Genomic DNA, 14,539 nt, shown 5'->3' with positions numbered 1-14,539 from the left:
GGGGGGGGACGGAGCTCGCGCTGCCGCTCGACCCGCGCCGCTTCCCGCTCCGCCCGGACACGCTGCCCCCGGGGCCCTTCACCCTTCGCCGAGAGCCGAAATGGCGCCGCGGGGGGGGCCCGGCTGGGCTAGGGGATGGGTTCGTGATGCGGCGCGGGGCGCTCTCCCCCCGCCGGGCCGCGCGGTGGTACCGTCCCGGGGCGCTGGGGGACGCCGCGCAGGGGCCGCGCGAGCCGGGGAGGGGGCGGAGCGAAACGGGGCAAGGGCCGCGCCGTGACGTCATCGTCTTGCGTCACGGCGCCGTGCGTGTGGTCGCTGTGACGTCACGCAGCGGCGGATAGACTCCCCCCGAGCCTAGTGACACGTGGGGGGGGGGTGGGTGTCGAGGGAAGTGGCGTCACGGGGCGCGCGTGACGTCACAGTGCGACACCGCGCGCGGCCCCCAGCCTGTGGCATCCTGCGCCCTGCCTGACGTCACCACCGCGGGGTGATGTCCCGTGACGTCATGAGTGATGTCACCCCAGCTGCTGCTGGCAGGAGTGGCGCAGGGAGCCACGAGTACACTGCAGGGCAGCCCAAGGGTGGCATGGCCTGGGTGGGTGTCCCATGGGTGGCGTGGCCTGGGTGGGTGTCCCATGGGTGGCGTGGCCTGGGTGGGTGTCCCGTAGGTGGTGTGGCCTGGATGGGTGTCCCATGGGTGGCGTGGCATGGGTGGGTGTCCCACGGGTGGCGTGGCATGGGTGGGTGTCCCATGGGTGGCGTGGCATGGGTGGGTGTCCCACGGGTGGCGTGGCATGGGTGGGTGTCCCATGGGTGGTGTGGCCTGGGTGGGTGTCCCATGGGTGGTGTGGCCTGGGTGGGTGTCCCATAAGTGGCGTGGCATGGGTGGGTGTCCCATGGGTGGCGTGGCCTGGGTGGCTGTCCCATGGGTGGAGTGGCCTGGGTGGGTGTCCCATGGGTGGCGTGGCATGGGTGGGTGTCCCATGAGTGGTGTGGCCTGGGTGGGTGTCCCCAGGGGTCATGTGGCGTGAGCAGAGTGTCCTGTGGGTGGGTGTGACCTGGGTGGGTGTTGCAGTGATGACATGGCACAGGTGGGTGTCCTATGGGTGGGTGTCCCACGGGCGGAGTGTCCTGTGTGGGTGTCCCGTGGGTGGTGTGACGTGGGCGGGTGTCCTGTGGGTGCCGCTGGGGGCTGGGTGGAGTGGCACAGGTGGGTGCCCGTGGCAGGGCACGCAGCTGCTCTCCAGCCGCGCCCCACTGCTGGCAGCCCCTGGCACAGCCCATGGCACCACTGTGTCCCAGGCCACCCAGCGTGGGCAGAGGAGGCCAGCTGCAGCCAGCTGCCCCCGTGGGTGCCTGCAGCACCCCAAGGGGGTCCCTGATGGCCCAGGGGACACAGCAGGACACAGGTTCAGAGGTGTTTAATGACCTTGAGGGTCCCCAAGCGGTGGGCACAAAGCAGCGTGGCACAGCAGGGGCCCCGGCCAGGGGATGCCCACTGCCAGCCCCCCCCCGTCTCTGAGCCTGCTTCCCAGCTCAGAGGTGGCTCTGGGGGACAGGATGGCAGCGCCCCCACAGCCGCACCTTGGGGTGGGGGCAAAAACGGGGGGAGGGGGGAGGGGGCTGGCACCCCTTTGCCCCCTCTGAGGGGGTTCAAGCAGCAGCGATGGGAGGCAAAGCGTTTGGGGGGGGCTGGCGCCGTGCCACCAGCTAGCACCAAGTGGGGGTGGGGGGGAGGCCACTCCCGTCCTGCCCACCCCCACCACGGCAGGTGCCGCTGCCCATCCCAGCACGGTGGTGGGCACAGGGGTGGGGGAGGGGGGTGACAGTGACGCCCGCCCCCGAGGCTGTGTCACTGGTTGCCAGAGCGGCGCCGGCGAGGGGGCACGATGCGATACGGGGGGTGGCCGCTGCCGCGCTTGGCACGGGGGGGTCTGGGGGCCACCGTGCCTGGGGGGTCACTGCCCGAGCCGGCCTCTGGTTCTGCGGGGGGGAAAGGAGGCAGAGGTCAGGTGTGGGGGTGCCAGGCGTGCCCCTCCCCCCCCTAAGAAATGTCACCCCAGCACTGGCTGCTGCCTCCCAGGAACGGGGGCTGTGCCCCTCCCCCCAGTACACTGGCATCAGGGTAGGGGGACACGCATGAGGACCCCCCCCCCCAGCTGGCACCCCTGCCTGGCACCCCCAGAGCTGAGGTCCCCCCTGCAAGAAGCACAGCAGGAAGGAGGAGGTGGGGAAGAGGGTGGGGGGCACCCAGCTGGGCACTCTGGCATGGAGGGGGCTGGGGGCTCCTGGGGCCACGGGTGGGTGTGGAGGCAATCCAGGAGCAAGCTGGGCTGGAGGCTTCCTCCGTGGCCTCCCTTCAGCCTTGGCAGCTCCAGGAGCTGCCTGCTGGGGCCAAGGAGCTCTCCATGGATCTCCCTCGGCCCTGGGGGGCTCCCTGGGGCCCCTCCAGCCAAGCCCCGGGGGTTGCCTTGGCCCGGGGGGCTCCAGGGGTTCCCTTGATCCAGGAGGATTCGCTCTCAGCCCAACATCTCCATGGGATCTGTCGGCTCCAGAGGGGCTCCCCTGGACCCAGAGGGGCTCCCTGGGCACCCCAGACCCCTGGGCAGATCCAGCAGAGCCTCCACAGCTGTGTCCTGATCCGACCCTGGGGCTCTGCACCGCTTCGAGTGGGGCTCTGCGGGCAGCACCGGGCACCAGAGGGGCTCCATGGGCTCCCTTGGCACCAGAGGGGCTCCATGGTCACTGCAGTCCAAGAGGGGCTCCCTCGGCCCCAGAGGGGCTCCATGGCCACCTCTCAGTCTAAGAAGGTCTTTGTAAGTCTCTCTTGGTTTGAGAAGGGATCCTTGGGGAGATCCAAGACTTCCCTTGGCCAAGAGGGTCCCCATGGGCATCTCTCAACCCCAGAGGGTCTCCCTTGGCCCCAGAGGGTCTCCATGGCCACCTCTCAACCCCAGAGGGGCTCCCTTGGCCAAGAGGGTCTCCATGGCCACCTCTCAACCCCAGAGGGGCTCCCTTGGCCAAGAGGGTCTCCATGGCCACCTCTCAACCCCAGAGGGGCTCCCTTGGCCAAGAGGGTCTCCATGGGCATCTCTCAATCTCAGAAGGTCTCTGTAGTCTCCCTTGGTTTGAGAAGGGATCCTTGGGAAGGTCCAGGACTTCCCTTGGCCCAAGAGGGTCTCCATGGCCACCTCTCAGTCCAAGAGGCTCTCCATGAGCTCCTGTGACCCTGTGACCTGCTTCCAGGGCCTCCAGCCTGCCATGCTCCGTGCCCACTGCGGGGTCTGGGGGACACAGCATGCCCAGCTCATGCAGGTGTGAGGAGGGAGGGTGGCAGAGTTACCTGGCCAGATGATGGCTTCCAGCAAGGTGACCCTTGTAGCCAGGACCTCCAGCCGGGCCTGCTGCCGCGGGAGGGTCTGGAAGCTACTGGCCTGGGGGAGAGTGAGAGAGCAGAGCAGAGCAGAGCAGAGCAGAGGGCACCTTGGCCCCGCGGCGGGCAGTGCCCGGCGGGCACGGCGTGGGCGGCAGAGCAGTGCGCGGCATAGCATGGGCACAGCCCCGGGGGACAGGGAGGTGCCAGTGCAGTGGGTTGGGGGAGGGAGGGGGTGGGGGGTGCCAGGTCTCCCAGAGGGGTGCTCCAGAGGGGTGCCAGGGGCCTGCCCCCCACCGTCTCTGTGGGTCTGGGGTTCCTTGCGCTGACCTTACTGTATGGCTGAGGCTGGCAGTGGCCTGATGGGGGCACAGCTGCCCTGGCATGTCCCAGTGAGGTGCTCCCTCTGGCACCCCCCCCCCAGCGTGCCAAGCCTCTTGCACATGTCCCCAGTCTCCTTGTGCCCGAGATAGAGGCTGGCACGAGTGTCCCTACCCGAGGTGGGCACCCTGGGCAGTGCTTAGGCTGGGGGGAAGGGCAGTTCCTGGAATGCCCACCCATGGGTGGCACTCATCCTAGGGAACAGTCGTGCCCCCCCCCCCTCCCCCCCCGTGCTGGGCACAATGCCAGGCACGGCTGATGCCATCACACCGCAGCCAAGCTGGGGCCGACGCCATGCCCTGTCATGCCCTGGTGCCCCCTTCCCCCACCACGGCAGAGCGTAGAGGGTGCCAAGGGACCCACTCCCCGCAGCCCCATGGCATGGGCGAGCCACGGTGGCATCCTGGAGGCTTGGTGAGCTGCTGCTGGGGGCCACCTTGCCAAGCAGGGCACCAACCCCTCACCCTGCCCCGGGCCGTGCCCCCTGCACCCCCCTGGGCCCGGGCTGTGCCCCCTACTCACCGTAGAGCCCGATCATGGTTTCCAAGATCAAAACCCTCTCTGCTAAGATCTTGAGAGCCTCCCGCAGCTGGGGCACAGCCTCCCCCTGGCGAGGGACAGGCAGAGGCTGAGGGGCAGGGGCTGCACCTCCGCGGGCCCCATCCACCTCCCCCCGGACAGGGGGGCACAGAGGGCACCCCCCCAGTCTCCTGGCACCACCCAAATCACTGCCACACTGGGGTACCCCTGGGGGGGGGTGCGTTCTGAACCCAACCTGTGCCCATCTCTGTGCTGGGGGGTCCCCGGGTGGGGCTGCCTCTGCACCCCATTAGCTGCCCAGGCTTGGAGGGGGTCGTGGGGATGGTGTCACCCACCCCCAAGGGTGAGGCATGGGGCACTGGGCACGGCTGGGGACCTCCCCATGCCACTGTTGGGGTCTCAGGAATGGCACAAGGGCACTGCTGGGGACCCCCCATGCCACCATTGGGGTCTTGGGGATGGCACAATGGCTCTGGGCACTTCCTGGGTCAGCCATGGCACTGTTGGGGTCCCAGCAATAAGACGTGGGTGGGTCAGGGGTACCCCAGCGCCCCTCACGACCCCCCCAGCCCCCACAGTTGGCCAACCCCGGGCAGTAGCTGTGCCCCTGCTCCTGTCCCTGATGCCACCGTCTTGCCACTCACCCAAGTGCCCTTCTGGCCAGGCTCTCCCCTGGGGCCCGGCTCGCCCTGGAACACAGAAAGGAGAGGGCCTGGCACAGGGGGCGGGCACGGGGGGGGGGGGGCTGCAGCCCCGGGGGGTCCGACCCAGCAACCTACCTGTGCCCCGTCCTGCCCACGGCTGCCAGGGTGGCCCTGGGGACCCTGGCAGGGGGGAACAGAGTCCATCAGCACCTGGGGGGGTGCACAGCCAGCCCCCTCCCCACCCCCTCCCCACTGTGGGACATCCTGGCAGACCCCTCCCCAACTCGTGTCCCGGGTGGCACTCACCCTGTCACCCTTCTGCCCGGGGGGGCCAGCAGCTCCTGGTGCCCCAGCTCTGCCCTGTGCGTGGACAAAGTGGGTGCCATCAGCCACGGAGAGGGGGCTGGCTTCAGCCCACCCTGTGCCCCCCACCCCCCTCTTGCAGTGGCACTGCCAGCACTTACATCAGGTCCGGGGGGGCCTGGTGGCCCGGTGGGACCTGGGGGGCCAGGAGGACCTGCAAGGAGAGGGCACACAGCTCTGCCAGGGCTTCTCCCCCAGGGGCACCCCCAAGGTGCTGGGAGAGGGTAAAGGAAATGGAGGGGCACAGACACACACTCACCCATTGGCCCCATGGGTCCGGGGGGGCCTGCTGGCCCCACGATGCCCCCAGCAGCTTCAATGAAGGTATTGGAGAGGAGAGGGTCCCCTGGGGGGAGGAGAGCGGGGGGAGCGTGGGTGGTGGGCAAGGGTCCCAGCACCCCCAGCTCAGCTGGATCTGGCTGTGCCTCCCCCAGCTTGGGTGTTCCACCCAGCCCAGAGCCCCCCAAAAGACACCCCCAGTGCCTCACCCCCCCCCAGCACCCCAACCCCCCCCTTTAGTATTGAAATCCACCTCCAGCACCCCCAAATCCACCCCAAGCACCCCAAAAGGCACTCTCAGAGCCCCAAATCCACCCCCAGAACCCCCAAGCCCCCCCCTCGAACCATGCTGCAGGGATGCCCCCCGAGATGCTGGGGTCTCCCCTCCCCTCCAGCGCACCCCCCCAGTCTCCTCTTACTGGGCTGGCCTCGGGGGGGTATCGCTGGCCCCACAGGGGCAGGGGGGCCCGGGGGGCCGGGGGGCCCGGGCAAGCCCTTCTCCCCTGGCGGTCCTCTTGCTCCATCCCGGCCGGGGGGGCCTGGGGGGCCAGGGGGACCTGCAGGGAGGAAGAGGAGGGTGAAAATTTGGGGGGGGGGGGAGGTATGTGTGTCTGTGCAACCCCCCCCCCCCCGCCCCCAGCGCCGCGGGAATGCCAACCCCCGCCCACCCCCCTGCTCCCGGGAGGGGCTGCTCGGCCGCAGCCGGGCACTGCCCTTGGTGCCCCCACCCGAGGCATCTCGGCCCCACGTACCTGGTGGCCCTGCCGGACCCTTCACCCCCGGAGCACCGGACGGTCCCCGGCCCCCCACGTCTCCCTTGGGGCCGGGGGGGCCCCGCGAGCTGGGTCCCCCTGCAGTTGAGCAGCACCTTCAGAGGGAGCACCCTAAGGGGGGGCAGCCCCTCGGTGGGTGCCCCTCCCCCCGCCCCGACTCATGCCCGGTCCCCACCGTCGCACCCCAGCACCCCCCGCGGCCTCGGTGTGGGTGGGCAGAGCATCAGCCTGGGGGGGGGGGACGGGACGTGTGGCGGTCACCTCAAAGGGCATCCACCCCACTGCGGTGCCCCCCGCGCTGCCCCAAATGGAAGCAGTGAGAGGAGTGGGCACAAAGCCCTTCAAACCCTCCCTGCTGGGGGTGGCACTGGGGACACCCCACGGCAGGTTTGTCCGAGGTCAAGGGCTCCGAGCGAGGCGCCCCCTCCCCCCGGTATCGATAACACCCAGGGCGATGGCACCGCCACCATCCCTGATGCCACGGGAGGTGGCACTGCCACCTGGATTTGGGCGTCTGAGGGGGCACGAAGGGGGCAGCTCCCTGCCTTACCGTCATCCCCGGGGCTCCCACGGGCAGCAGGGGACCCCCAGAGCTGCCCAGCGTCTGCCCCCCTGCCCAGGGTGCTGCTTTTGGGTGCTGGGGTGCTGAGGGGTTTGGCCACAGCCAGCCTGGCCACCTGGAAAGGGGGCGAGAAGGGTGGGTGCCACACTGCGGGGGGGGAGCACACCCCCCCACGGCCGCTGTGCCCCTCGAGGGGTGGCAGAGTGAGGTGGCTGCAGCCCGGGATGAGGGGGGGCTCACCTGTGCCTCCAGGGTGGCAAGCCTGGCACTCAGCTCCCCGACCTGGCTGCAGTTCAGGCACCCTGTTGTGGGGAGGGGGCGAAGCAAGGGGGACGGTGTGGGGGTTGGCTGGGAGGGCAGCCCCCCCTGCGCTGCCCCCTCCCCCCGGTGCAGCTCTGTGACACCCACCTGAGAAGGCGGCGGGGCGCAGGGGGGGGCGGCGCAGGGCCGTGCCAGGCTGCCTGGGGTCCCGCAGGGTGAGGAAGGGCTGAGCCTCTGCTGGGGAAAAGGGGGGGGTCAGCAAGGCGACCACTCCCCGCCCACCCCTGCCTCGGCCCCGCTGCATCACCTCTGGAGGGAGAAGCCCACCCAGGGCTGCCACAGGCTGCTGCCCCTCACCCCAAAACAGCCTCCCCCCCGCCCGCTTCCAAACCCCCTCTGTGCCCAGCTCCTCCTGCCCCTCACCCACCCGCGGCCCCGGCGCTGGTCCCCCCTGAATGCACATCCGACCAGACAGACCCCCCCCCACCCACTCACACTCCTCGATCCCTCAGACCCCCCCCACCATGACCACCCCCCACATCTCCCAAACCCACCCCAGAACTCTGAGCCAGACCTCCCCATCCTCAACCTCATCCCCCCACCTCCTCCACGGTCCTCAACCAGATCCCCCCCAAACCCCTCATGACCACAAGCCACGCCCCTCAACCCCCCATGTTCCACATACCACACCCCCCCTCCCGCCAGCCTGCCCCATGAGCCTGCAGCAGACCCTGGCAAAACCCACCCCTGCTCCTCAACCCCAGACATCCTCACTCCCCCCCCCACGGCCACACACCAGATAACCCCCAAGCCACCCCTCAACCTTGAGCCAGCCCCCCCCAAACCCACCCAGTCCTGAACCAGAAGCCCCCAGACCCAGCCCATAACCTTCAGCCAACCTCCCCCCTGACCACACACCAGATCCCCTCACCCCATAATTCCGAGCCAGACTCCCCCGAAGCCCCCCCATACTCCTGTCGACCCCATCCCTGACCCCCTACCATGGCCTCCCAGTAAGCCCCCCCCCCAAAATCCCCGACTCGAGGGGCTTGGGGAGGCATATTGCTGGGGACACTGCCCCGCTGCAGGGTCCCAGAGGCTTTCTGTCACCACCAGGGCACCCTGGGCACAGCGGCTTGGGGCCATCCGCTGTGGCAAGCAAGGGGTGCCTGGCACAGAGCCCCCACAAGCCCCCCCTTGCTGCCAGCCCAGCCCAGCCACCGCCATGCTGCAGGGGGCAGGCAGCGCCGCCTAAGCGGGGCCAGATGCGGGGCAGGCAGCCAAGCACGCACGGAGAGGAGGCGGATGAGACCCCCCCTGCTGCCCCCTACGCTGCTGCCACCCAGCTGCCTCCGGAGCCGCTTGTGCCAGCCACTGTCCTGCAGGCCCTCGGGGCCATGCCGCTGTCCCCAGGGTGTCCCCACCCCTGGGTGCCACCTACAGATCCCCACCCCGGAGCTGGGGACCCACAGCTGCAGACTCTGAGGAGACGGAGGCAGGGCCATGCGAGTGACAATGGGGACAAAGACGACCCCTCCCTGCTGAGGAGGAGGCTGGGGCCAGCTGCGGAGGTGGCAATGCCAATCCCACCACTCATGGCACAGGCTTGCACTCATTCATCTACCCACACGCTGGCAGCTGCCCGGCTGCCACCCGGCTGCACACAGGGGCACTGGGCAGATGGGTGGGCATCTCCTCATGGATACAGCCACCCACGCAGCCAGGAGCATCCATCCCTCCCTCCACCCACCCGACTATCCCTCCATCCCATCCATCCCTTCCTCCATCCATCCCTACACCCATCCCTCCATTCACCCATCCCTCCCTCCCTCCATCCGCCCAGCCCCCCATCCGCCCAGCCCCCCATCCGCCCAGCCCCGCGTCTCTCCACCCCTCCACCCATCCCTCCCTCCACCCACCCACAGCTCCATCACTCCTTCCATCCCTCCCCACCCCACCCTGCCTATTCCACAGCCCAGATACCACCACTGGCTGGCACTGCCCCACCCTGGCAGGAAGAGGACCAGGCTAAGACGAGTCCCTTCCCACCTTCCTCGCAGCTGGCACCAGCGTGCCCGGGGCAGCACCTCCACTCCAGCGCCGTCAGCGTCCGGTAGCTCACCCTGTAGAGGGGCCTGGCGACCGTGCGGTAGCTGCTGGCACAGAGCGGGGTGGGACGGGGGGCAGCGCCCTCAGACCCAGCCCAGGTTGCTGGGTGCCCACTGCCAGGGGACGCTGGTGGCACGGCTCACCTGCCGCCACTGCAAGCCAGAGGCCAGCGGCAGCCCTGGAAGACCCTCTGGAGGAAGGTGCCGTTCTGCACCTGGCACGACACCGTCCGCGTCACCGTGTAGGAGCACCAGTTGCTGGAAGGGAACCCGCGGGCACCGTCAGCACTGCCTGGGGGGCGCTAAGGCTGGCAGAGGTGGCAGTGCCACTCGGGGTGTGCGTGCATGTGTCTATCCCGCGGTGGTCCTGCCCCGTAAATTGCCCCAGGAGATGCCCACCCACGGTCATTGGGGTGTGGCCGTGGGGCAGAGATTGCCCTGGCATGCCGGGGGCAGCTGGGGCCCTGCATTCTTGCTGCATTCCCAGTCTGGCACTGTTGCCAGCTGGCCTGGAGCAGAGTCTGGAGCCCCCCCCATGCCCCCTGCCCACCCTACACACAAAGGCCCTTTTCTTCTGCCCCATGCCAGTTCCTCATGGCAGGCTCTGCCCACCCTGCCCAGCCTCAGTTTCCCCCCGCAGCGAGTGGGTACACCAGTGCCACCAGTGCCATGAGGCTGGGTGCCCCCATCCCCACAGCTGGCAGGACTTGCTGCACCCTTGGTGGCCTCAACCTCCGAGGCTGTGCAATTTGGGTCAAAATCTGAAGGTTTTGGGACAGCCTCAGCGCTGCGAGCAGGGAGGCGGTGACAGCAAGGACAATTGGCTGGGAGGGGCCAGCGGGGGGGAGGGCACAGCAGGGTGGCACAGGGCTTTCCGGCTTGGCAACGACCCAGGCGGGCTCTGTGCCAGGACCATGAAAGCACTGACACTGTGGCCACGCTTCTGCTGCTGCCCCAACCCTGCTCATCGTCCCCCAGTAAGCCCCAGCCTGGCACCTCCAGATGCCATCATTCAGGGTGGCAGCCTCTGGCATTGTGCCCGCTGGGTGGGCAGCCAGCTGGCGGGCAATGCTCGCCATAGAGAGGCCACGGGTGCCAGGCTGGCATGAGGTCACAGTGGCGATGCCAGCACCAGCTGTGGCGTGTGCCCATGGGCATGGGGATGGGTCCCAGCTCGTTCCACCTCCTGCCTGGCAGAGGCAGGAAGGGAAACTGCCCTCCCAGAGAGTGGAGCAGGAGCTGGCGGGCATCGGCATGCCAGAGCTCGCATGGCCCAGCATGACCCAGCCCGCAGGCTGCTGGGCCAGCCCTGGTGCACTGAGCAGCCTGGGTTCTGCTGCCAGGGCACGTGCCTGCCCGGGGCAAAGCCCTGCTCCCCCCTTCCCAAAACCAGCCTCTTGGCATGGTGACCCCCCAGCTCGGCATGTGGAACCCCAATGAGATGGACAAGATGGGGGCTGGTGGGCTCCCTGGTGCCATTGGTGGGTGGTGGACTGGGGGAATTGGGGGGGCACACAGCTGGGTGGTGGGCACAGTGAGGTGGCACACACCAGAGCGGCGAGTGGTGGACCGGGGGGATTTGGGGCGACATTGGCAGGGTGCTGGGTGCTGGACGGTGGGGACTGTCGGGGCACGGCAGGGTGGTGCCAAGGCACTGGGGGCTCTTCCTGGGCTTGGCCGGGAAGGGAAGAGGAAATGAAGCAGCTTCTGCCCGTGGCCCCGAGCGGAACCGGGAGGTCCCGGGCGGAACCGGGAGGTCCCGGCAATCCGGTGCTGCAGACGCGGCCGCAGCCAGAGGCTTCCTGTAAACAACACCCCCCCGGCGCCCCGCCGGGGCTCTGCCAGGATAGCGCCCTGGAGCACACCAGGACTGGGCACCCTGGAGCACACCGAGACCGGGCACCCGGGAGCACACCAGGATGATGTGGCACCCTGGCTGCCTCTGCCACCACCACTCCCCAGACACGGGCAGGATGCTGAGGTTGGAGCCACTCATCCGACAGCAGCCCCAGTAGCCCCAGCAGTCCCAGTGTGCCCAGACAGTCCCAGTAGCCCAAACAGTCCCAGTGTGCCCAGACAGTCCCAGTGTGCCCAGACAGCCCCAGTAGCCCCAGCAGTCCCAGTGTGCCCAGACAGCCCCAGTAGCCCAAACAGTCCCAGTGTGCCCAGACAGTCCCAGCAGCCCAAGCAGTCCCAGTATGCCCAGGCAGCCCAAACATGCCCAAGCAGTCCCAGTGTGCCCAGGCAGCACTATGCCAGCCCTGGCAGCACTGAGGACCCCAGCAGCGATGCTGGCCCCAGTAACCCCACAGCAAATCCCTGCCGGCTCCAGTAACTTCCAGCCCCAACACACCCTGCGCGCCCAAACGAGCCCCGCTCCCGGTAGGTCCTGCTCGTCCCGGTAGCCCTCTAGTAAGCCCCAGTAAGTGCTGGTAACCCTTCAGCAAGCCTCAGTAAGTCCTGGTAACCCCCAGCAGCCCCCAGCCCCAGCAAACCCTGCTGGCCCCAACACCCCCCCAGCTCCCCCCCAGATCCAGTATCTCGCACAGAATGCACCAAGCAGCCCCTGCCCTGATGCCCCCCGGTACTCACTGCCTGCTGCTCCCTGGTACCCAGTACCCAGCACCCGAGTCCCCGCAGCCCCCGGTGCCTGGAGATCCCTAATGCCTCCCGTGCCCGGTTACTCGGCATCTGCAGCCCCCAGTACGCGATGCTCTCCGGTGCCCAGCAGCCGGAGCCCCAGTGTCTGATGTTCACTGTGGCTGGTACTCGGTACCCGGAGCCCCTCGGTAGCCGATGCCCCCCGTGGCCAGTACCCAGTACTGGGAGCCCTACGGTATCCGATGCCCCACCGTGTCCGGTACTCTGTACTCGGAGCTCCCTGATGTTTCCCGTACCCGGTGCCTCCCTGGTGCCCCCCTTCGATTTCAGTACCTGCGGGCAGCGGGCTGCAGCACGGCCGGGCTCCAGGAGCCGGCGGCGGGAGGCGGCAGGAGCAGCATCAGCAACAGCTGGCAGAGCCCCAGTGGCACGGGCAGGGGTACGGGCAGGGGAGGGTAGCGGCGGCAGGGCCCCGCCATTGCCGCTCCGCTGGGGCTCGGCGCTGCCCGGCCACCGGCACCGGCACCGAGCGGCGGGAGGGGACGGGGAGGAGGAGGGATGCAGGAGGAGGAGGAGGGATGGAGGAGGAGGGATGAAGGAGGAGCAGGGATGAAGGAGGAGGAGGGATGAAAGAAGAGAAGGAAGGACCCCTCCTACTCCCCCACCCCTCTCCCGCCCCAGTCTTCCGCCCCGCCAACCCGGGGGTCCCGCTGGCGGTACCGGCACGGGGGGGTCCGGGATGGGAGAATGGTGCAGGCAGGGGGCGAGAGGAGCACGGATGGGGACCCCCGGGAGCATCTCTGCGTGATGTGTGTGTGCGTGTGCGCGTGCACACCTGTGTGTGCGTGGGTACGGTGTGTGCCCGGGCACACACGCGTGTGAGTGGGTACTATGTACCCTGGCACACACATGTGTGCACCTCTGCCCATGCATGATCACACTCCCCCTCCACGCGTGGCCTCACTCCCCCAGCCGAGTGCCCACATGCCAGCCGTGTGTGCCATGCTTCTTTCCCACGTGTGCCCATGTGCACACATGCGTGCATTTGTGCCCCTGCTGTGCCAACAGCTGCCCAGCTGCCTGTCTGCCTGCCTGTCCGCAGCTGCTCCTCCATGTGTGCGTGTGTGTGGTCCCCGTGTCAGGGTGTGTGCATGGCCATGCATGGGTGGTCCTGATGGGGAGGGGGGGTGTGTGGGGGGGTCCCTAAGCACCGTGTGTGTCCCTCTGTCTGTCTGTGTGTCTGGGGACATGTCCCCATGCCTGCAGCACCCCAGGAGTCCCCCATCCCTCTGCTCTGCTGGATGTGGGGGGGGGCCTTCGTCCTACTTCTCCCTCCCCAGCCAGCACACACCGCCCCAGGGGGGCAGGGGCTTGTTCCTTCCCGTGGGCACGGCAGGGACCTGGGGGGTCCCATGGGGCGGGGGTGTGAGAGGGGCAGCAGTGCTCTGCATGTGGGGCTGGGGGCTGGGGTGACGAATGGCTCGGGAGGACTTTATGCTGGAGTAGAGGGGGGAGTGCCACAGCCACGGATGCCACCTTCCTCTGGGCATGGAGGCAAAGCGGACAGCTGGCACAGCACCCCCAAAGCTGGGTGTCCCACGTCTCGGAGCACCCATCTCCCCAGCTCCCTGCCAGGCTGGCACCCAACGCTTTGGGTATGAGCACAGGATGTCCTCAACCCCTCTCTGACACCCCCATGCCTCCTCCCCCCAGCGCTGCTGCCAGCATGTCCTTGTCACAGGTCCCGGGCCAGGCTGGTGGCCCTGGTGGGTGCTTGGAGGAGCCCAAGGTCACCCACTCTGCTCCTCAGACTAAACAAGGCTGCTGCTAGGCGCCTGGCAGAGGCCTTTGGCTGGGGACAGGCAGTACCAGGCACTGGTGTCTCCTGTCTTGTCCCCCAAAGTGGGCACCCCCCCAGGGCTGTTCCCAGTCCAGAGCTGAGCACGTGGGGCACTTTCTCAGGCTGCCCAGGACCTTGTTCCCATGGGTGCCCTGAATGCCCCCCACTCATCTCTGAGGTCCCCTCACCCCTCTCCTCGATGCCTTGAATCCCTCCAGCACTCCTGAAGTGGGTTTCAGCCCATTGCCAGCTCCCTGTGCCATGCCCATGTCACAGCTCCTTGTCCCCATGCCATGCTAGCTCTTGGTCCCTGCCCCAGGTCCCTGTCCCTAATGCCATGGGCCAAGTCCAGGTCCTCAGGCCGTGTCTGTCCCAACTCCATGTCCCTGTACCATGACCTTATCCCAGCTCCACCTCCCATCCCAGGTCCAGGTTCCTGCCCTGGCTCCATGCCCCCATGCCCATCACCCCTGCCTGAATCCTGGCACAGAGTGCCAGCTCCCAGCCCCATTTACCCTCAGTCTGCCTTCCAGCATGAGACCTGAGTGCAGCTCATTGCATGGATGGGCAATAGGTTTGCTGCTCCCTCCCTGGGCTGGCACAAGGCGTGGCTGAGGCCACCAGATGGCACTGCCACCCCAGTTCCCTGAGTGTCCCCTTCCCGGCGAGGATGCGACCAGAGGCCGGAAGGAACAACCTCTTTGTCCCCAGATCTGTGCCCAGCCTGCCCCTCCATAAGCATGGCGACAGTGGCACCCTTCTGTCCCCAGGTCTGCCCTCTCCGTGGGCACAGCCAGAACGAAAACCTCTCTGC

General features: G+C 68.2%; 1 protein-coding gene across 9 annotated transcripts; it reads right to left on the bottom strand.

The window, feature by feature from the left end:
• Positions 1 to 1,404: 1,404 nt before the first annotated feature.
• Positions 1,405 to 12,575, bottom strand: EMID1 (EMI domain containing 1). 9 transcript variants are annotated; one of them, XM_064168543.1, is made up of 16 exons: positions 12,219 to 12,550; positions 9,429 to 9,542; positions 9,226 to 9,332; positions 7,324 to 7,413; positions 7,156 to 7,217; positions 6,904 to 7,030; positions 6,333 to 6,431; positions 6,000 to 6,137; positions 5,561 to 5,647; positions 5,403 to 5,455; positions 5,245 to 5,298; positions 5,074 to 5,118; positions 4,939 to 4,983; positions 4,277 to 4,361; positions 3,344 to 3,426; positions 1,405 to 1,983 (listed from the first exon to the last, which is right to left on the bottom strand). In XM_064168543.1, the coding sequence occupies exons 1-16, from the start codon at positions 12,362 to 12,364 to the stop codon at positions 1,711 to 1,713; spliced, it is 1,608 nt and encodes a 535-aa protein (XP_064024613.1). In that variant the 5' UTR covers positions 12,365 to 12,550; the 3' UTR covers positions 1,405 to 1,710. The 9 variants fall into 9 exon arrangements, with proteins under 9 accessions (XP_064024613.1, XP_064024616.1, XP_064024615.1 ...); XM_064168546.1 differs by having other exon boundaries at positions 9,226 to 9,329; XM_064168545.1 differs by having other exon boundaries at positions 7,324 to 7,410; positions 12,219 to 12,549.
• Between the last annotated feature and the right edge of the window lie 1,964 nt (positions 12,576 to 14,539).

Source organism: Pogoniulus pusillus, chromosome 30 (assembly GCF_015220805.1).
Source record: "Pogoniulus pusillus isolate bPogPus1 chromosome 30, bPogPus1.pri, whole genome shotgun sequence".
Taxonomy (NCBI): Eukaryota; Metazoa; Chordata; class Aves; order Piciformes; family Lybiidae; genus Pogoniulus; species Pogoniulus pusillus.
Note: the sequence above shows the minus strand (reverse complement) of the source record. Positions and strands in the feature narration are given on the sequence as shown.